Source organism: Cannabis sativa, chromosome 3, assembly GCF_029168945.1.
Source record: "Cannabis sativa cultivar Pink pepper isolate KNU-18-1 chromosome 3, ASM2916894v1, whole genome shotgun sequence".
Taxonomy (NCBI): Eukaryota; Viridiplantae; Streptophyta; class Magnoliopsida; order Rosales; family Cannabaceae; genus Cannabis; species Cannabis sativa.
Window position 1 is genome coordinate 52,968,334 of NC_083603.1, and position 22,879 is coordinate 52,991,212.

General features: G+C 36.4%; 1 protein-coding gene and 1 non-coding gene across 2 annotated transcripts; one reads left to right on the forward strand and one right to left on the reverse strand.

Annotated features, from left to right (window-relative positions):
* Positions 1-15,081: 15,081 nt before the first annotated feature.
* LOC133036364 (small nucleolar RNA R71) lies at positions 15,082-15,188 on the reverse strand. The gene has a single exon (XR_009687021.1). It is a non-coding gene; the product is annotated as a small nucleolar RNA R71 (small nucleolar RNA).
* Positions 15,189-17,871: 2,683 nt separating this feature from the next.
* LOC133036168 (uncharacterized) lies at positions 17,872-18,336 on the forward strand. The gene has a single exon (XM_061112668.1). It carries the CDS (start codon positions 17,872-17,874, stop codon positions 18,334-18,336), a length of 465 nt encoding a protein of 154 aa, XP_060968651.1.
* The last annotated feature ends 4,543 nt before the right edge of the window (positions 18,337-22,879 follow it).

Genomic DNA, 22,879 nt, shown 5'->3' on the forward strand with positions numbered 1-22,879 from the left:
GGCCAATTATGGCCACGCCTACACGAAAACCGAAGGGTTTTGTGACGTGGCATCCTAGAGATAATAAAAATTAATTATTACAGCCGTCATTTTTCGAAACCCTCGATGGGACAACCAAAAGGTCACCTCCTCGTGACAACCTTTCACCTGTCTCTCGAGCAATAGTTTCCCTCAGTGACCGCTCTAGTCACGTCGCGAAACTAGGGGCATGTGTTATAGTGAGATTTCTCTCACTTAGAAACTCGAGACCAGATTCCTCTTTAAAGGACACGTGTATTCAGATTTCCAATGAAGGCTGAATGTCCGTGAGAGATTTCTCGAAGTTTAGACCTCGCGCAGGCTAAAAATAGCGAGATACTGTAGGTGCGACTTAAGTCACACCGCATAACCATAATTCTCATCATGCAGGGTAGATCCAATTCGCATATGTCAGAACATGTGCGAGTGTCCCCCTCTATACCTCCGCGACGAGTATAGAGACCAATGCCCTATGATGCAGTTTCGGTCCCAGCGACCCAATAGCCCTAACAGACCAATATAAGTTCGCATGTCCAGATGTTACCAGCTTCAACATGCGATGTCTACAAAGGGCGATTACCTAAGGACGCAGACGTTCCAAACGTATGTGCGACCCTACGAGCTCAACAGACGGAACATGAACGGTCAACTCGCAGATGCGAAAGACGCATACGTTGATGAATTTAGTAACTGTCGTACATTTATTAATGTTAACGTTGTTTGAGTTTAGTCATTGCAATTCAATGTGTAAAATTATGGATTAACAATAAATGTGATCCTCATGTAACCGATTGGACACCTACTTTGTATATAAAGGGGTGATCCACCATGAAAATGGACCTACGAATCTTTTGCTACAGTGGACTAAGCAGAACGAAATCTGACTGAACCACTATAATTCATCGTCTTACTTATTTTTTCCAGCCTTATTGTTTACTCTCGCATTCCCATCTGAGTACTCGCCATTTTAGGTTGAATACTCGCACTTGTCATCTCTCAAATAATTCCCTGTCTTATCGATTAAATCATATTTTTTGGTGTTGCGAAATTTGCTCGACAACACATACCAACAACAAGAGATCACAAAATTTGACTAAAGAGAGCTTGAATCACCAAGGAAATAGGCTGGTTTCTTGCTGCTCAAAGAGGCCGAAAGGGAGAGAGAGACTAGAGAAAATGGTTTTTCCTTTGAATTTTTCTAACTTTCTAATTTTTTGGTAAAATGAAATAAAAGCTACTAATCACATAACAACTTCATTTCAGCCAATAATAACATAAATAAACATATAAAACTCATTTACTAAGTCCACTAAAGGACAAAATATCATTGGGGCAAAAAGACCATTTTGCCCCTCCATACTAAAATCACCTAAATAACACTAAAGGGGGTATTTTTGGGAAATTCTAAATTCCCGGCCATTCCCGACATTCCCAATGTCTAATAAACCGTCCCAAACTACTAACATACTAAGTTGTGATTTTGCTGAGCCAAACACCGAGTTCCATGTTACCGGGCACCGGAAATGCAAAATTATGAAAACTACTAAATGACATAAAATGCATATCAGAATTCAATAATAACAGTATAAATAATTATTTAAATAGCTATAAATAATTTTTATCATTAAACATGATTAACTGCTAATTTCCAAATTAAACTAAGCGGTCTTTACATCATCATTTTAAATCCATATTTCAAGAAAGTAAATCATTACCACGACTTTGAGGCCAGTTGTTGGGATTATTTTACAAGGATCTAGATTTTTCTAACATGTATATTTCATTAACACCCTAAATATAAATTTTTAAATACGATGAAATTAAACACATAAGAGTTTAGAAAACCTTACATTGATGCAGCAGAATAATAATGACTTTTTCCGCTCAGATCTCTAACCCTTGTTCCTTTCTGTCGCAGAGTAATAAGATGATCTGAGCCTGGATCTCCTTCACTCTTTCGGGTTGGTTACCACCGTCTTCTGCACTATGATTGAGGACTTGACTAGCTATGTGTGGGCATGGCACTCTATCACTGTGGGTGAATTGGTGAAGAACAATGGATGAGGGTTCCAAAACACTATAGAAAGAGTCTCTCATCTACTAGTTGTCTGACAGAGTTAGAAAACTAGATTTGGTAGGTTGAAGGTGTTGAATGAGAATGACAACATTATGTTCCATTTATAGTATTTCAACTATGATTTAGGATTGAATTATATGGATTAAAAAAGAATAAAATATTAGGAAAAAATCACCCTAGTGGACGACCACTTAATGTGGGCCTCACTAGTTACAATTTTGCCACTTTATTTCAACCATGTATTCTTCTTTCAATAATACCATATTTTCTAATTTCAATCCTATAAATTCCAAAACTATTTATTAATTAGACCATACAAAGTCTCTTAATTAACAAATAAACCCCAAAACCTCTTTTCTTCACAATTAAGCCCTTGCTTAGTGTAAATTCATAAATAAGACATAGTCTAATTTTACAATTATAATTGATTAATTAAAACCAATAAACTGAGTCTGCAAGCAGTATTATCTCAACTAGTGTGGGGACCATAGGCCTATATTAATTCCTCCTTGCACCACTATAGATTCAGAATTTTACTCTTAATTATATAGAACGCTCTATATGTACAAGGATATCGATACATTATGAATTATCCATTATTACAATCCAAATAGTCAAAGATCCTCTATAGATGATCTACATCGAATAGGGAAAAATTTATCGTTCTACCCTTCAATGTATTTTATCCTTACTCAAAGGAAATCATCGTTTCACTTTTAAACATTTATAGAAGCTATAGATTTCATATCTATGATTACCGCTTCCAGGCCCGGTCCTAAGCCTGTGCAAGCTGAGTAATTACTTAGGGCCCAACAAAGTAAAGGGCCCAATATATATTTATCCTTTTAAAGCCTTTTTCAGTTTTTTTTTTTTTTTTTTTTTTTTTTTTAAATTACCCAACTTTTCAAGGGAAATTTACATGGTATATTAACTTTTGCCATTTTTTTTACAAAAATACTGCCAGGCGGTATTTTTTTACTTTTTTACTGTGTGTTTTATAAGTTTCATACTGCAGTATACTATGTTAAGTTTTCACTGGTGTTCTGCTGGTGTTTTACTAGTGTTCTACTATTGTTTTGAGTTGTTCTGCTTTGTGTTTTACTAGTATTTTATAAAAACACAGTATTTTTGAAAAGATTTCTGTGTGACAGTATTTTTGTAAAAGTTAACCCAAATTCCAGTATTTTTGTAAGTTTCCCACTTTTCAAATCACTCCCAACTCTACTTTAAAAAAATAAATCACTTCTAATTCCCAAAATCTCTCACCGCTATTAGTACATTATTCATTTTTTTCCTAACCTTTTATATTCAATTCAATAGAATAATAAATTTAACTTTTTTCCTTACTTCAATTTTCCATGTGTCAAACAGCTAAATCTTTGCATCCTATATGTATTTATATATTTCTACCTAATTTTAAGTTCTTCACCAAAGAGAAGGAAGAAAATAGTTCAAAAACCGATTTGTGGTAAAGCTAAGGTATATATAATGTAAAAAACAAGTTTAAAAAAATTAACTTAAACTTCCAAAATTAAATTTTTGAACTTCATCAATAATAAAAAGATTAAATTTGAATTAATTGTACTTGTTATTTTGTTAGGGACCAAATTTTTAATATTAGAACAGGGTCCCCAAGATATTTGAGATGGCCCAGAGCGCTTCCTCTCAATTGAGCTACCATGTCCTTAATCTGTATGTCACGAGAAGATCCAATTGGTCAACTTTAACGAACAAATTGAAGAGCATAAATAGTACAATTAAGATCGAACCTAACCATCTCAGGATTAAGATCTATAGACTTAAGATCAACCAGTGATATTGACTTAGAAAGATATAACGGTATGATGTCTTATCCAATGTCAATATCGGTCCAATCTGATGTATACTCCATACATCCAATATTGATATACTTATCCAATACATTGGAAAGGATATTACACTTATCCAAGGTGTAAGTATACCTTATCGCTGATTATCATGTCAGTCTAAATCTAGTGTACTAGCAAATTATGGGACTTAAACTTTTGAACATATAATTATGATTATATTTCACTATGCTGATAACACTATAATCATGAATAAATATATGTTCTGGACTTAATAGAATTTATACATTAAGTATATAATCATGAAATAAATCATGTGAACCATGCAATATAAATTAATTTCTGATCTTTTATTAATTAGTAAATCTGATTATATTAAAATGGGTTTTATTTAGGGCACAAAACCCACAAACTCCCACTTACACTAATATAAAACTAAAAGTGCATTTCAAATAATCTCAACACCTTGATGTCCAAATCAAGTGTAGCATGTAGTATTATCTCTGTAATAAGATTTGACAGGTTGTATTCAATACAACCTTTCTCCACCATTACATATCCTTAATCACAAAAACTTGATATTGTGAAATTCCTCTCTATATGTCTACTCCTCTTGGGTTACTGGATTCTTTACTTCTTGGCAACTATTTCTGTGTTGGTCAAGAAGCAACACTAATAGTTATATCATTATTGGTACAACGCTGAAAACTCGATAGAACTTTCCATAGGCTGAATAAGTATCCCTCCTGTAACTTTAACATTCATTCTCATTGGTAGATTAGAGACTTCAGATAGGTTTTTATACTTCTCTAAAATCACTGCTCCACCCCAAAGTAATCACCATCTCATCAATAGACTTTCTAGCATTAACGCAAGTCTAGAAAACTGATTTGGTGTAGTCTAAGAGTATTAAAATATCATCCTTATCAACTAACATATAATTCCTCTTTTGATCTTAAGATTTACTTGATTATCTTTTAATGTTTCTTTTCTAGATTAAACTGATACCTACTCAAAGCTCTCACTCAACAACAGATGTCTGGTCCAATGCATACAATAGCATACATGAGACCTCTCATTGTTGATCATTAGGAATTCTTTTTAATGACTTTTATCTTTTCTAGAATAATTGAAAATGTTCCTTAGATAAATAAAATCTATATATAGGAGTCAAAAGACTTTCTATAGAGTTAGCGATTATAAATGCTCCATCATTTTACTAAAGTAAGTTGCTTGCACTTGAGTAAACCAGGCACACCACAAGCGATAAGTTTAGATAATCTCAAACCTATAATACTAGGATCCGTAAGTTTTGATAAGTCCATTGAATAGACTTATTATCGAAATTTTCCTTCTTGTCCTTGTTATAGAAAACCTTTGGTTACTCCATATGAATGGTTTTAACCACAGTTCTCTTGGCTTTGCTTCTTAGTTCCTTATTCTGACTATCCATTACTTGTTTAAACTAATAATGGATTTTTATCACAAGTGTCTTCCAAGTCATAACAGGGTGAGTTCCTGGAAACCCTCCCACTACGACAAGGGACTGTGACTATTTGTCTAAGAACATTAATGGTATTGTCCTCATCAATTGTGTCAAGACAATAGAGGCAGTAGGACCATCTTATATAGAATAAGATGATAGAACACTTTGAAATCGGTAATGTCTCCTCTACTTTGTTACTTTGTTTTCAAATTTAGTCATATTCTTAGAAAAGTAGTATTTGTTGAAACAAACACTTCTTATCTTGATGACCATAGGATGGTCCACCCCTAATCACTTAGAATTGCTATCAAACATGAAAACCTTAGTTAACAGTTCTAGCTTTTCTTAAGTTCACGATGAGGTCATCCATGAATCTAGTAATGGTGTACACTAAGTATACAACCATTCCATCATTATGAAGTATTCCTATCACTAGGGTATTCCCCCTAGAAGGACTTAGACAACTTCTAGTAACTAAGCATAGACCTTTCACTTTCATCAATATGCAATCCAAATTTCTGGGAGGTAAGTTTGAATACAATTCAAAGTTCAACTTAATGATCTTTGAACTGCATAACATAACCAAATATTTTTCCACCCCTATTAGTTCGCAAGATCTTTAACCACTTATCTTAATGGTTTTTCACCATTTCTAGAAATTTCTCAAACATTTCAAATTTCATTGCATGAGGTAAAATCTAGAGTAATCATCTTAAGAATTTAACAATAACTCATATCCACCATTGAATGTACATCCATATGTTGAATATAGATGATCTTACTTTCAAGTGGAGATTGGAATGTTTTCTCTTTGCAGAGAATGATATTGTCAAAAAAACTATGAACAAGATATAAATGCCATAGATATATTACTGTAGTTGTGGTCTTTTGATGATTTAGGTCTAGTTACAAAAAAGAGTTCTTAGAATAGTCCAAGTGGATTCTGGTCACAGAATACAAAACTCATATTCCATACATTAACATATAGTTTGGATCCATTGACAGAAAATAGATATTAACAACTTATGAAAGTTATACTGTATTGTCCAATGTATTTTGGAAACTATAATTTAAAATTTATATTTGGAATCTGAAATTTAAAGTCAAGGACTTAAATTTATACCAAATATTTCTCGAGTAGTTTTTCTTTCTTAGATCACCACTACAAATCTAACTCTAGGTGTAGATTGGCTTTAGTAAGCATATACAAGTAAGAGATTTTTAAGATCGATGATTTATATAATTTTGGGATAGAATTTCTGGAATATAGTCATTTGAGCCATTCAATTTCATAGAAAAAATAGAGTGACATCATTAGCAGATGATTTATAAACTTTCTGTGCAATGATATACTATCTAAGCAATTTCTTGATGAAAAAGCTAAAAGGAAAATAAGGATAATTTTGATTAAAATAAGAATCCAACGTTGTCCAAGTAGGCGAGAGTCAAAATTATTCTTATTTTATAAATTTCTTCACTGTTTCATATTGTAAACACTAGTCTAAGTTGTCATCTTTGGATGTACAACTAGATATTACATTTACAAATACTTATCTGTCTAGATCTAACACTATTTTGTTTGTCTAACGGATGATAATACCTTGGGATTTATCTCGTTAAAACAACAAGTTAAGTTAGACCAATAATGAAAACTCAAAATTTATACTACAATAATTAATAACAGAAAAAAAAAACGTGAAGGTTCAATATAAATTCATACACAATCCAGAAATTATTAAGCATTTAGCAAGTAAGAAAGACATGTGTAAATACAAAACAATCATATCTTAAATAATTTCTAAGGTTTCCAACAAACTGATACAGTGTCCCGGTAGGCGAGAGTCAAAGATGTCATTCATTGAATAGAGTAGTCAGCTCATCTAAAATGGACACCATTCTAGCAACTTTTTATTCGATCAAAATAAGAATCCAATGTTGTCTCAGTTGGCGAGAGTCAAGGTTATTCTTATTTTATGAGCTTCCACAATTATTACATACTTTATAAGCAGTCACCATAAAAAATACTTACCTTTTGAGATCTTTACGGTGTTAAATGTTTAATGTAAGACCATCCATATGGGGGACAAAGTCTAGCGTTTTAAGGTCCCATTGAAATATTAACCATGTAAGACCAACAATGGAGATCGAATATCCTTATAACTAAAGCTTATTATTTTAAAAGGTTGTATTTTCATTTGATACTTATTTTAATATATATATATTTATTTTAATCGAGTAAGGGTCAAGGTGGCCAGGACCTCTCATGGTGGAGATGCTAGGGGACCATCACTGCCTCCCCCTCCACATGGCCATGCACCTACTGGGAAACCTATAATTCAGCCTGCCGACCAAGGTACGAGGAGGCCCGATAGAGGGGCGAGCTCAGCTACTGGTAAGAAGGCTGCTGAGTCAGCCACTCGACGTATAGAGAGAGCAATCCCTTTCTTGGATGTTGCATTACAGGAGTTGGGTGATGGTGGGCCTGACAGGTTGTACTCTGTCAGTCTTCAAGACCTTTCTTTGGTGAGTTATGCTTCCAACTTTGTTCATCTTTTTGGCATTGTATAAGCTAGCTGGCCATGGTGTAGTTTGAATGTGGCTGGCCGGCCTTGGGCATCCATGCAGGGTTCTGGCCGGCCATGGTTGTCTTAGGAAAGGACTAGGCGGCCAAAATTAACTGTTTGATACTGACATTATTTTGCTTTGTTTTCAGGCCTTGGTTAAGCTGAGTTCAGCTGTGACAGCTCTAGAGGGTCTTCAAACACTTTCCAAGAGCGTGTGAAGGTGTTAGAGGCATCTTTTACCGTAAAGGATAAAGCTAATGTCGAGCTGGAGGCCTTTCTAGCAGAGAAGTTAAGAATGATATCAGGAAAGGAGACTATGCTGTATGCCAAGAACAACAAGAATATCAACCAAGCTGCTCTCATCTCCGAGTTGTAGACAGATCTTGAGAAGCACAAAAAGAAGTTACAAGAGGCTCTTGATGGCCAATAGGCCATTAAGGAGTATTAATTTGATTTGTCCTCTAAACTTATTTACGAGTTCTGCCTGCACAACCCCGAAGCTGAGTTGTCATACATGGGCATTTCGACCTTCGTAGAGAAAACACTAGCCCGTGGGAGGGCATTGCTTGAGAACCGGATGGAGACGAACCAGACCGCTGCTTATCGAGAGGAGTCATCATTAGGTACCCGTGAAGAGGTGTTGGTTGACCCACTAGTGGAGGAGGTGGCCGACTAGGATGTTGCCTACCAAGCCAACCAGCATACTGGTGATGGGGCCAGCCTGGACTCTACACATCTCAACTTGGCGGCTCCAAATTCAGTTCTTGTTGCCCATGCACACATGTAGATTTAATTTTTATTAGTACTCAGCATTATGTTTGCATTGTATAGAGTTTAGATTTCATGTTCTGCGTAGCTTGTGGCTTTTTTAGGTCTTGTGGCATCTTGGCTTAGGAACATTACTCACTTTACGTTCCATATGGCCTATGGCCATTTTGAAAATGTCGATCCTATGTGGCCAAGAGCCTTTTTAGAACACTATTTTCACATCTATCTGGCCAGAAGCCTTTTTAGAGCATTACTTTATTTTCAGTCCCAGAATCTTCATGTTCGTATCTTTGGCCATGAGCCCTCTTTTTTTGAACACTACTACTATTTGATCTTGTAACTTTTTTTTATCATGGATTGTGTGACCAACTAGGCGGTCTTTCATCCTAGCTATCTTCTTAGGGCCTTGACAAGTAAGGGTCCAGATTTACTTTGCCAAGCCGAAGAATGCTTGCATGACTTAGAGGCAGGTTTAGTAGCTTATACTAAGTGTTAAAATTTCTCTGCATAAGTTCTTTGTGCTAGTTCGATGCATTGTACAGTACGGGTGTTCCCCAAGTGACCATGCATACCAGGCTCTTGGTCACTTGCTATTCACCAAGTTTCAGAGACTTTGCTTGGGTATTGCCTTGCGAGGGTGTTAGGCTATATTTAGCCTATATTTTGGATCTATTTTATGTGCGTTTTTTGCTGTGTTGGGACGTAATTACGCTTGTTTTCTATGTTTTCAGGTTCTTTGGAATAATAGAGGTCTCGGATGCAAAAATTCAGTAAAAGACGAGCTGAGCCAAGGAAAACACGATGTTTGAAGAATTAGGCATATCTGGCCGCGCCTAGACACAGCTTGGCAGCGGCTAGAACACAAAATAAATGAGAGATTTTGGGTGCTACAGTCGCCGCGGCGAGGGTATGTATGGCCGCGGCTAAATACTCGTTACAGAACCAGGTGTTTTCAGCATTTATCTGGCCGCGACGAGCCCATTTCTAGCCACGGCGAGATCCCGTACGGCTAGGGGCATTTTTGTCCATCGAACCCTAAAAATTAGTTATAAATAGAAAACTGCAATTGGAAGTCAGGAAAAAGCAATTGGGAACCCTAAAACGCAGCAGAGAGCGGCAGGAAGAGCATAGTGATTCAAGTGAAGATCCAGAATTCATCCACCAACAGTTTCTTTCTTTATTCGTTTAATTCCTTTATGTTGAATATTGCTATAGGAATGGTTATGGATTTGTTTCTGAACTAAATTTCCCATTTAGGGAGGATGATGATTGTTGTTTAATGTTTTGCCTAGTTAATGTTTAATTACCATTCCTTCATTCTTGTTTGTGAAATTATCTTAATTTACGTTTAATTTCATGTTTAAGATTGATCACCTTGTGCATGCTTTATGATCTCAATTCGAAATCTGAAAAGTGAGAATTGAGAATGCTAAAATTTTGATAATCGATGTTCTATGTGAAACGAGAGTATTTACATGACTTATGTGACGAGTAGATTATTACCTAATGCTGATTTCATGTTAGTTCAATTAAGGAATTAATTGGATAACATGTGATTTAGAATCTAGAAGATCTGAAAAGAGCTAGGTTACTTTATAATCTGTCATTCACTTCAAGAATAGGATAGTAATTAAGCATTAACGATTTGGGTAAACAACAACAGGATTCTCCTCCCTATCATCTCATCTTGCTTAAACTTTAACTGTGTTTTGTTTTCTGAATTACTTTAATTCTCTTAAATCATAATTGTTTTCGATTTGCCAAATAGAATTATAAGTATAGTTTAGTGGTATTTAATCCAATTCCCCGTGGTTCGACCTCACCTGTGTGAGTTTTACTACTTGATTGCGTATACTTGCGTAGTGTTTATAATTTTCGTAACAAGTTTTTGGCGCCGTTGTCGGGGAGTGTTAGTTAATATTATTAAAAATTAAATTTTGTTCTAATTTAGTTTTTCTTTTTAGTTTTAGTATTAATTTTGTTATTTCAAATTTTTATCTTTTCAGTACTAATTTATCTTTTCAGTACTAATTTAGTTTTTTTTTTTAATTTTACTAATGTTTTATTGATGAGTTTGACCTGCAAGGTAAAGCCAGATGCTATACCTTGAGGATTTTGCCCAACAACACAATGAACCATTCTATTCTGCTTGGAGGAGATTTAAAGAGTATGGAGAGAGATGTTATCCCACTTTCTCAAGTGGATGTTTTACGTGGCTCTTTTATAACGGACTTAATGATGAAACAAGAAGCTGGGTTGATTATGGAGCAGAGACAACTGGAGCACCTCTATTAATGAGAGGTTATGACGTAATAGATCTATTAAATAATATGGCAGATTTTGATTACGACTGGCATTGGAATCCATCACTTCAGGGTTGGAGTCACCAATACCCACCTTATTGCCCAGATTCATCTCAACAATCTAAAAAAGAGGAACAACTACTAGCACTTATGCAATCACATCCAGGAGAGATTAATCGCTTAACTGACATGGTGAGATCCTTATGTGATAATTCAATGGCTCATGATTCAGAATGTAATAGTTCCAATGATGAAAGTTATGAGAGTTATTGCTACAATGAAGTAGGGTCATTAGTTGAATACAAGGAAGATAATGAGCCTACAATTGAAGATCAAGATCCTTGTGAAGAGAAACTCATTGAATATGAAATCACAAGTGACGGTATAAATAGCCACATGGAGAGTGAGCAACAAGAAGAAGGGTTGTTAGATGAAAGTGTGGATACTATGACATTGGAGGATGAGGATGCACATCACATCATTGATTCGACTTCATCAATGATATTGACTAATAAACCACTAATGGATCCATATATTTCATCAACACCATATTATATCCTCTACAAGCTACAAAAGGCTTCTCCCCAAGCTCATCATCCAAAGTCTTATGTTGTTGGTACTAACTTTGATTCAAACTCATCGCTTGCCAAGCTTGAAGGCAAGTACAACAACAATTTTCAAGTTGTCTTGCATGACGCTTATTACAGGCGTCAACCGCTTGTTGATGTCGCACTCAGGTAAGTTTCCTTTCCGTTTTCTTTAATGTCACATTGGGGACAATGTGTCACTTTAGTTTGGGGGGTGACTTAAATTTTTAATTTTAGTTTCTTTGTTTTTAAGTTTTATGTCTTTTAATTTTTAATTTTTAGTTTTTATTGTTTTGAGTCAATTTTCTTAATATGAGTCAATCTGAAAGTAGGTAGATAGCATGATTTGAAAAGTTTATTTATTTTTTTTGAAAAATCCGTGTGCTTGGTGATGTTATACTCTTGACTAATTTTAATTTTATACATGAAAGAACTTGGAATCATATTAAGTAATTTTCTAGTAATTGAATTGATTTATGTATGCTAATTGTGAAATGTGGAAAGTTGTTTCAAATAAATTCTAGAACTTGCTTGCTTGCTATTTGAGGCGAAATAATAAAATATGCATGACTAGGAAAGTGATTAGGCATTTTTTGGATCGATTGTGCCTTTCAAGCCATCCCTGTAATTTTATCCTAGTTACCCTTTTTTAAGCCTTAACCTATTCTTTGTTCTACACATATTGAGCCTGAAAAGATAAACCCATGAATATTAAAAAAATTTAACCCTAATTATACCATAAGTATATCTTAAGTTTGGGGGAATTTGGATGGGAAGTTTGTTGTATGTGTGTGGAAAAGGTATGAAAATTGAGAGAATATAAAAAAAAAAAAAAATTGGAAACAACTTGAAAAAAAAATCTAACAACCAGTGTCAAATCTAGAAAAAAAAAAAGAGAAACATAAAATTGTTGCAATCTTGTTGAAAAAAAATAAAAATATCTCTCATGCAATTAGAAAAATGGGTATTGGGATTGTGTGAAATATATTTTGGGTGACATGATTGGAGAAGCTTATGGTATAGACAAGCCTAAATGACCATCTAATCTACCCTTATGTAAGCCTAACATTACAAAAGACCTTCTGATTCTTAGTTGTGCATTAATTTATATTAGTGGAGAATAGTAAGTATTGCAAGTAGATAGAATTCTGGGTTAGTGGATTGATGATTGTAATAGGCATGCATAAGGTGGTTTAATTATTAGTTAAAATTGCATTATATGGTTTTATGAGCTAAGTGAAAATAAATTGAAATCTGTCAAGGGTGTAATTGAACTGAAATTCTAGATTATATGCATAAGTGATTTTTTTTTCATAATCATGTTATTGAAGCTACTTGAAAATTACCCATGTTTTGAAGATTGACTTGTTTAATGTTTATTTAGTGTCTTACTCGAGGACGAGTAAAAGCTTAGTTTGGGAGAATTTGTTAGGTTATTTTTAGTATTAATTTTAGATTAAGTTTAGTATATTTTTTATTGAGTTTTAATCGTGTTTGGAACATTTTTACGCTTGTTATCTTTTATTTGTGCAGATTTAAAATAGAAAAAGATTAGAAAAATATCAGAGAAAAAGATGGGAAAAAGATAAAAATATCATGATATTTAAAATAGAGAAAATTGTGCAAAGAAATAAAGTCGAAACTTCAAGCCTAAATTCGATGATGTTCTAGTTAGATTTTAGAAAAAGTTAAAACATGAAAGTTCTAGATCTCTCTTTTATCTTTCCGGAACATCTTGAATCGTCCAATTCCAAGCAATATCGAGAGAGTTATGACCAAAATACTATCAGTCAACGCAGCAGAAAAAATATCTCATTTGAGGTTTCCCAAAAATTTAAATTCGAATTTGAATTTAAACATGTGCTTTTTTTCCATCTTTTTAGGCCTTCAATGCCTATACAAAGGGAAGAAGGGAGTTGATTTCAGCAAGCAATTTCAGAGAGAAAAAAAGAGAGAATTCAGATACAGAGTGGAGAGATCAACTGCAATATTGGAAGCATTCTTCAGAGGGTTTTCAGCATTCTTCTCTTTTTCTCTTCTCTATTTTCATCTCTTTTCTTAAAGTTAATATGTGTAATTGTGCTACAATGAACATGAGTAACTAAATACTTTATTAGGGTTAGATGGATATTGTTTGACATTGTTTATGGTTTTAATATGATTTATTTTCCCCCTAATGTCTATGTATTCTATTTTATTTGTGCTTAATTACTTTTAATTGCCTGATCACCAATTATCTGTTTATGATTTTGATGCGAGATCTGAGAAGTGAGTGTCAAATATGCTATTGTAGAATAGAACTGAATTTCGATATAGGACGAGAGTACCTATATGGTTTAGATAGCTTATAGGGTTTCTGTGTTTAATGCCTATTGCATGTTAAATTTATCACGAGAGTAGAAAGTTTGCATGTAATTGAGATTTATATATCCGAGAAGACTATAAATTACCTTAGTAAATCTGCTATTGCATAGAAATTAATATTAGGAAAATAATCATATTAGGCCATATTCAATAGAAACAATTGAAATCGAAGCCCTAGTTTTTATTAACTTTCAATTTTCTTGAATAATTGTTTCTTACTAGTTTCTTATTCTTAATTCTTTCTTTATTTTTATTTAACCAAATAGAAGTAAAAGTTTAATTTTAACGTACTTAACTACACTCCCTGTGGGATCGACCTTACTCCTGGTGAGTCTACTACTTGAAACGGTACGTACACTTGCGTGTGCAAAATATCGCAACAAGTTTTTGGCGCCGTTGTCGGGGAATTGTTTAAAGATTAATATTACACAAAATTATACTAACTTCAACTTTGGCATATTTTCCCTTGCTGATTGTCTAACCTTTTTCTTGCAATATTTGCGTGATCCATTTCAGGAATCCTAGTGTATGCGCCGTCAAGGACAAGCTGTCATATTACCAGTTGATCCTGAAATCGAGAAAACTTGCAGGAGAAACCGAAAGAACAAGAGGCAAGAAGGAGTTTCAGCAACTGCTGAAACTTCAGAAATCATGGCTGCTAATGCGAATGCTAACGCTGCAAACAATGGAGGTAATAACAGTAATAATGGTGGCGCCGTGGAAGATCAAGCTAATGGCCGTAGCTTGAGAGATTACATTCTGCCTACTCTGACGGGAGTGCAGTCATGTATCAGGCCACCGGTAGTGGATGCAAACAACTTTGAGATCAAACCTGCCATACTTCAAATGGTGCAGTCTTCAATTCAGTTTGGTGGCCTCCCTTCTGAAGATCCTAATCTGCATCTCTCTAACTTCATGGAACTTTGTGAAACTTTTAAAGTTAATGGAGTTAGCGATGATGCCATTCGACTGAGACTGTTCCCATTCTCGCTCAGAGAACGAGCCAAGAGTTGGTTAAACTCCTCGCCACCTGGAATGATTTGGCAACAAAATTCTTGTCAAAGTTCTTTCCTCCAGCCAAGTCTGCAAAGCTGAGAGGAGAAATCAACAACTTCTGCCAACAAGATAATGAATCTCTCCATGAGGCTTGGGAGAGGTTTAAAGATTTGATCAGAAAGTGTCCTCATCACGGTATAGAGAAGTGGATGCTTGTCCACAACTTCTACAACGGGTTGGTTGGTAACACTAGAACTCTAATAGATGCAGCAGCTGGCGGAGCCTTTATGAGAAAGAGTGCTAATGAGGCTTATGATCTATTGGAGGAGATGACTCTAAACAATCAGCAGTGGCCAACTGAAAGGAGTCAATCTAAGAAGGTAGGTGGTGTGTTAGAGGTTGATGCCATCACAAAGTTAACAGCTCAGGTTGAGGCATGAGTACTTGAATTGAAGGTGCTTCCTAGTCACTTGAGGTATGAGTTTTTGGGTAAAGATAAAAAGCTGCCAGTTATTGTGTCAGCTTCTCTTTTTGATGTGGAAATTGATAGACTACTGAGGGTACTCCGAGCTCACAACAAGGCCATCGCTTGGACACTGGGTGACGTCAAAGGAATCAGTCCTTCAACAGTGATGCACTGAATTCTAATGGAAGACAATGCCAAACCGACAATCGATGCTCAACGAAGACTCAATCCACCCATGAAGGAAGTTGTTAGAAAGGAAGTAGTCAAGTGGTTAGATGCTGGAGTTGCTTATCCCATTTCAGATAGTAAGTGGGTTAGCCCGGTGCAAGTGGTTCCAAAGAAAGGGGGAATGACTGTGATTAAGAATGAAAAGAATGAGTTGATTCCTACAAGAACAGTCACCGGTTGGAGGATTTGCATCGACTACAGGAAACTCAACAAAGCGACACGAAAAGATCACTTTCCTTTGCCCTTCATTGATCAAATGCTAGACAGATTGGCGGGGCAAGAATATTACTGCTTTCTTGATGGCTACTCTGGATACCACCAGATAGCTATAGCACCTGAAGATCAGGAGAAGACGACTTTCACATGTCCTTACGATACCTTTGCTTTCAGAAGAATGCCATTCAGTTTGTGTAACGCCCCTGCTACTTTTCAACGGTGTATGATGGCTATCTTTTCAGATTTGATTGAATCCTGCATTGAAATTTGTATGGATGATTTCTTGGTCTTTGGTTCCTCCTTTGATCATTGTTTAGAAAATTTAGAAAAGGTGCTAACCAGGTGCGAGAAGTCTAACTTGGTGTTAAACTGGGAGAAATGCCACTTTATGGTGACAGAAGGAATTGTTCTTGGGCACAAAATTTCGAAAGCAGGAATTGAGGTGGATAAGGCTAAGGTTTCAACAATAGAAAATTTACCACCTCCAGTTTCTGTAAAAGGAGTGAGGAGTTTTCTAGGACATGCTGGTTTCTATCGACGATTCATAAAAGACTTCTCAAAGATCTCTAAGCCATTGTCCAGCTTACTTGTGAATGGTGTACCCTTCGAGTTTGGAGATGACTGTCAAAAAGCGTTCAAGGTTCTTAAAGAGAAACTGATTTCAGCACCCATAGTTACTTCACCAAATTGGGAGTTACCTTTTGAATTGATGTGTGATGCAAGTGACTACGCAATTGGAGCGGTCTTGGGTCAAAGGGTTGACAGGGTGTTTCACACAATCTACTATGCTAGTAGAACCCTGAATGATGCTCAACTGAATTATGCCACAACGGAGAAAGAGATGCTGGCAATTGTGTTTGCTTGTGATAAGTTCCGACCCTACCTGATTGGGAATAAGGTTATTGTCTACACAGATCATTCAGCGATCAAGTACCTTATGACCAAGAAGGATGCAAAACCGAGACTGATTCGATGGGTACTTTTACTTCAAGAATTTGACTTAGAGATAAAAGATAAGAAGGGTACTGAGAATCTGGTAGCAGATCACTTGTCAAGACTAGAGCTGGAAGAAAGTCAGAATACGAAAGAGGTACAAATAAATGAGCAATTTCCTGATGAACAACTCTTTAGTGTGAGGGAAAGTCTAATGGTACCATGGTATGCTGACTATGTTAACTTCTTGGCTGCTAATATCACTCCTCCTGAGTTCTCTCGACAACAACTAAAGAAATTCTTTTCTGAGGTGAAACGTTACAACTGGGAAGAGCCAATCCTCTACAAGCACTGTGCGGATCAGATAATAAGAAGATGTGTGCCTGAAGAGGAGATGTACTCTATTCTCAATCACTGTCATGCTCTACCGTGTGGGGGACACTTCAGTGGAACTAGAACAGCTGCCAAGGTGTTGCAAAGCGGATTCTTTTGGCCAACACTTTTCAAAGACGCTAGTACTTTTGTGAAGGCATGTGATCGTTGTCAGCGTACAGGAAACATCTCAAGGAGAAACGAAATGCCTTTGACGGGAATCTTGGAAGTAGAATTGTTTGATGTATGGGGGATAGACTTCATGGGTCCTTTTCCTTCATCTTTTAGCAATCTATACATCCTATTAGCTGTGGATTATGTATCAAAATGGGTGGAAGCTGCAGCAACACCAGCCAATGATGGAAAAACGGTTCTTCGGTTCCTTCAAAAGAACATATTCACGCGGTTTGGTACTCCCCGAGCAATCATAAGCGATGAAGGGAGTCACTTCTGTAACAAACAGTTCGAAGCACTCCTTTTGAGTTATGGTGTTCGTCATAGAACAACTCTACCCTATCATCCGCAAAGTAATGGCCAAGCTGAGATTTCTAACCGGGAAATAAAGATGATTCTTGAGAAAACGGTGCAGAGATCAAGGAAAGATTGGTCAAGAAAGTTAGATGACGCATTGTGGGCCTATAGAACAGCGTTCAAAATGCCAATCGGGATGTCGCCATATCGGTTGGTGTTTGGAAAGGCTTGTCATCTACCGGTGGAGTTAGAACACAAGGCGTACTGGGCAATGAAGACTTTGAACATGGATTTAAAGGCTACTGGACAGAAAAGATTACTACAGTTGGATGAGTTGGAGGAATTTCGGAACGAAGCTTATGAGAACGCTAAGATTTACAAGGAAAGAACTAAAAGGTGGCATGACCGAAACTTAGTCAGGAAGGAGTTTCAACCTGGGCAACAAGTTCTACTGTTCAACTCAAGGCTGAAGTTGTTTCCTGGTAAATTGAAGTCACGGTGGTCAGGGCCATTTACAGTGGTCAAGGTGTTTCCTTATGGAGCGGTGGAACTGAAAGGTGAAAGCCCTAATACTTTCAAAGTTAACGGGCAGCGGTTAAAGCTCTACTTGGGAGCTCAATTTGATCAAGCCAAGTCCGCCATGATTCTGGCGCCACTATGAAGACTCAATCAACGTCCAGCTGTGCGACGATAAAGGCAGCGCTAATTGGGAGGCAACCCAAGTGTTCTTTGTGATTTAGTTGAACTCTTTTATTTTGTTTTAGTGTTATTTTCTTTTTCTGTTCTGGCTAGTTTTCTTTAAGAAACTGGTAAAACAATCTTTAGTTTCTTGTTAATTTAGTATTGAAAAAAAAAAAAAAATTTGAAGTACGACCCAGTGGCCGCGGCTAGATGTAGGCCGCCGCGGCCAAAAGGGTCTTACAAAATGGCCAATTTTTCATGGTTATCTGGCCGCGACGAGGGCATATATGGCCGCGGCCAAAAGGGTCTTACAGAATGGCCAATTTTCTGGGCCTGTTTGGCCGCGGCGAGCCCATTTCTAGCCGCGGCGAGATGGGGCACACGGGATTTAAAACCCAAAATTCCATCACATTTCAAACTTCAATCCTTTCTCAACCCTAACCATCTCCACGCCGAACACCCCTCTTCTACACCATTTTTCTTCTTCAAATCCCATTCAAAACCCCTTTCCATCAAATCTAACCATAAATTTTCATCCCAAATCATCATAAACCATTATTTCTCTCATCAAACACTCTTTTCCTCTAAAAATCCAACCCTAAATCCCTAAAACCTCACCCAAATTTCAAAAATCACTATTCATCTTCTTCTTCCTCACAAAACTTCAAGACTTTCATCAATGGAGGTTGAATAAAGATGGATTCTCATTGAGGTAACAATTTTGAATCTCTCTATACAAGTTTTATTGGATTATTTGTGGATTGTTAGAGAATTTTGGACTTTTTGTTGGATTTTTGAGATTTTTTCTCCATACATTGTTCAAAATTATTGTTGTGAGTAGAATTGAGTTTGTTTGTGAAAGGGTTAATTCCCAGGAAGTGGATTTTTAAGGGGAAGTGCTGTCAAAATTTTTAAAAAATCTTGAGAGTTAGAAAATTTTAGGTGAGATGGGTCCTAAAAGATCAAGAGTGAGTGAACAAGGGGGAGCCTCATCATCCAACCCACCTAGGGGTCGCTCTAATCTAGATAGAGTAAGGTTTACCAATATGGATGCTCAAGAGCGGTTTTTGAAATTGAAAGACAGGGCATTCATTGAAGATGGAGGGATTGATATTGTTAACCTTAACCAAACTGCAAACATTCCTGCTGTATTTGTGTCCATTAGAGATCAAATCTTAAATAGGCAGTGGACTAAGTTCATGGATGTCACCGAGCGTAGCAACCAAACCTTAGCTTTAGAATTCTTAGCCAACTGGTCAGAAAGAGAGGATGACAAATTGAGAGTTAGGGGGGTTAAAGTGCCTGCTTCCACAGCTGAAATTCATGCTCTTTATGAGCTCCCAACCTTCACTGTAGAACAGCAACCTTTGAAGCAACAAATTCAGGCAAAAAGTTTGGATTATGTGGATATAGCTGAAACTCTACGGTATCCGGGACTTAGGTTTCATACCTATGATGGAGAACCATATCAATTGTTTTGGTGTGAACTCAACCAGGTAGCCAATGCGTGGCTATAGTTTGTTAGTGCAAGGATGCTCCCGAACAAACATTTTTTGGATGCTCAGATGGACAGGCTTAAGTGGGTGTATGGAATTATGAAAGGTTATAATTTGAATGTGGGGGACATCATTCGAGTGACATTTGATATAATGGTTGAGGGGTCTTGTGGTGGTGGACTTGGGCTTGCTGGCATTATCACCGATCTGTGTGAGAAACATGGAGTACCACAGTACTCTTATGATACCAAGGTAGCGCCACAACGCAGTATTAACTTATCCACTCTTATTCGACTCAAACCTCCTCACCCTCATGGTCAACCGCCAGCTCAGGGAGATCCTCCTGCAAGAGAACAAGAGGAGCATGAAGACATTGAACCACCACGTCTTGCCGGGCCTCTTAACCCAGCCATGCAGTACACTCACGATCAGCTGAATTATTTGATTCAGCAAAACATGCACATGCAGAATTACATGGCCCAACGGAGTGTTTTTGATGAGCAGCAGGTGGCCCAATTGAACACACTTGTCACGAGGAAGAATGTCGGTGTGGACGATCCTAATTACTTTGCCATGCCACCCCGCTTCAACCCCTATGATCAGCCACCGCCGCCAAACCCCTTTTAAGGGGCTCAGGTAAGTTTCTCTCGTCCTGGTTTATTTTCACACACTGGGGACAATGTGCATGTTTAGTTTGGGGGGAGAGACTTAATTTTTTTCAGTTTATTTGTTTTCGTTAATTAGTTTTTTTTTTAGAGTCCTGTGTTGATAGCTAAGTTGGACGATTGATTGAACCATTGTTATTCACTTGTGCAATGGATTAAAACATAACTGTGTGCTTGATTTGAAATTGTTTGAATTAAGGTGGATGTGTGTTAGGAGGTTGATCATGTAGATATAAAATATTTATTTTTGACGCATATCACTTCTGTTCTATTTGGTTTGTGGAATGATTGACTGTACATGGAATAGAATTTGTTTGACATACTTTCTTGAAGCAAAATCCTTGATGATTTTTGTTTGGAAAATGATTTAGGCAAGTTTTCTTTGGATCGATTGAGCCTTTTGAGCCTACCCGAACATTTTACCATAGTATACCCAAAGTTGAGCCTTACCCTATTCTAAAAAAAAAAAATTTCTCACCACTTACCTAAGCTAAACTCATTATCCTAAACTCTTTGCACTCTAAATATACCTTATTATGCCATGAGCCGGTAAGCAAGTTTGGGGGGATAAATTGTTGTAAGTGGGGAAATAAAGTGTATTAGTAAGAAATTGAAAAAAAAAGAAAGTATTGTGTGTTGTGCCTCTAGTGAAAAATAGAAGAAGAAAAAAAAAAGAAAATATGTGATAATGTCTTCTTGAAAAATAAATATGAAAAATATGAGGTACGCACATAGGAAAAATATGCAATCTCTTACTATTATCTTTGGGATATATAAAAGAAGAAAAGAAAGAAAATAAATGTGGGTGCTTGCTTGGTTAATAGTGCTTATGGTATAATGTAGCTTAAATGACTTGTCGCCTACCCATGTACCTAAGCCACGTTGTGATAACCGAAAAAGACCTATTGATTCCAAAGAGAAATCTGTCAACATTAGTGGAGAGAGGTATGTCATTCAAACTTATTGATCATGTGTTAGTGGAATGTCGGGAAGTTTAGAACGGTTGTGATATGGACGGCGATTGCGATGTTTTGTGTTTGTATGAATTGCTTACTTCTAAATTGTACATCCAAATTAGTTCTTAGAGTTGGCAAGTTGAAATTCTGGTTATTGATGACTTGAAGTTGTGCAGGTGGTGGTAGCAGTTCAATCGTCGGAAAGTTTAGTTATCTATGGTGGGTTTGTTTTTAGTTTGAGTCTTAGTTTTACTCGGGGGCGAGTAAAGATTCAGTTTGGGGGAGTTTGTTAGGCTATTTTTAGCCTATATTTTGGATCTATTTTATGTGCGTTTTTCGCTGTGTTGGGACGGAATTACGCTTGTTTTCTATGTTTTCAGGTTCTTTGGAATAATAGAGGTCTCGGATGCAAAAATTCAGTAAAAGACGAGCTGAGCCAAGGAAAACACGATGTTTGAAGAATTAGGCATATCTGGCCGCGGCTAGACACAGCTTGGCCGCGGCTAGAACACGAAATAAATGAGAGATTTTGGGTGCTACAGTCGCCGCGGCGAGGGTATGTATGGCCGCGGCTAAATACTCGTTACAGAACCAGGTGTTTTCAGCATTTATCTGGCCGCGGCGAGATCCCGTACAGCCAGGGGCATTTTTGTCCATCGAACCCTAAAAATTAGTTATAAATAGAAAACTGCGATTGGAAGTCAGGAAAAAGCAATTGGGAACCCTAAAACGCAGCAGAGAGCGGCAGGAAGAGCATAATGATTCAAGTGAAGATCCAGAATTCATCCACCAACAGTTTCTTTCTTTATTCCTCTTTAATTTCTTTATGTTGAATATTGCTATAGGAATGGTTATGGATTTGTTTCTGAACTAAATTTCCCATTTAGGGAGGATGATGATTATTGTTTAATGTTTTGCCTAGTTAATGTTTAATTACCATTCCTTCATTCTTGTTTGTGAAATTATCTTAATTTGCATTTAATTTCATGTTTAAGATTGATCACCTTGTGCATGCTTTATGATCTCAATTCGAAATCTGAAAAGTGAGAATTGAGAATGCTAAAATTTGGATAATCAATGTTCTATGTGAAACGAGAGTATTTACATGACTTATGTGACGAGTAGATTATTACCTAATGCTGATTTCATGTTAGTTCAATTAAGGAATTAATTAGATAACATGTGATTTAGAATCTAGAAGATCTGAAAAAATCTAGGTTACTTTATAATCTGTCATTCACTTCAAGAATAGGATAGTAATTAAGCATTAACGATTTGGGTAAACAACAACAGGATTCTCCTCCCTATCATCTGATCTTGCTTAAACTTTAACTGTGTTTTACGTTTTCTGAATTACTTTAATTCTCTTAAATCATAATTGTTTTCGATTTTCCAAATAGAATTAT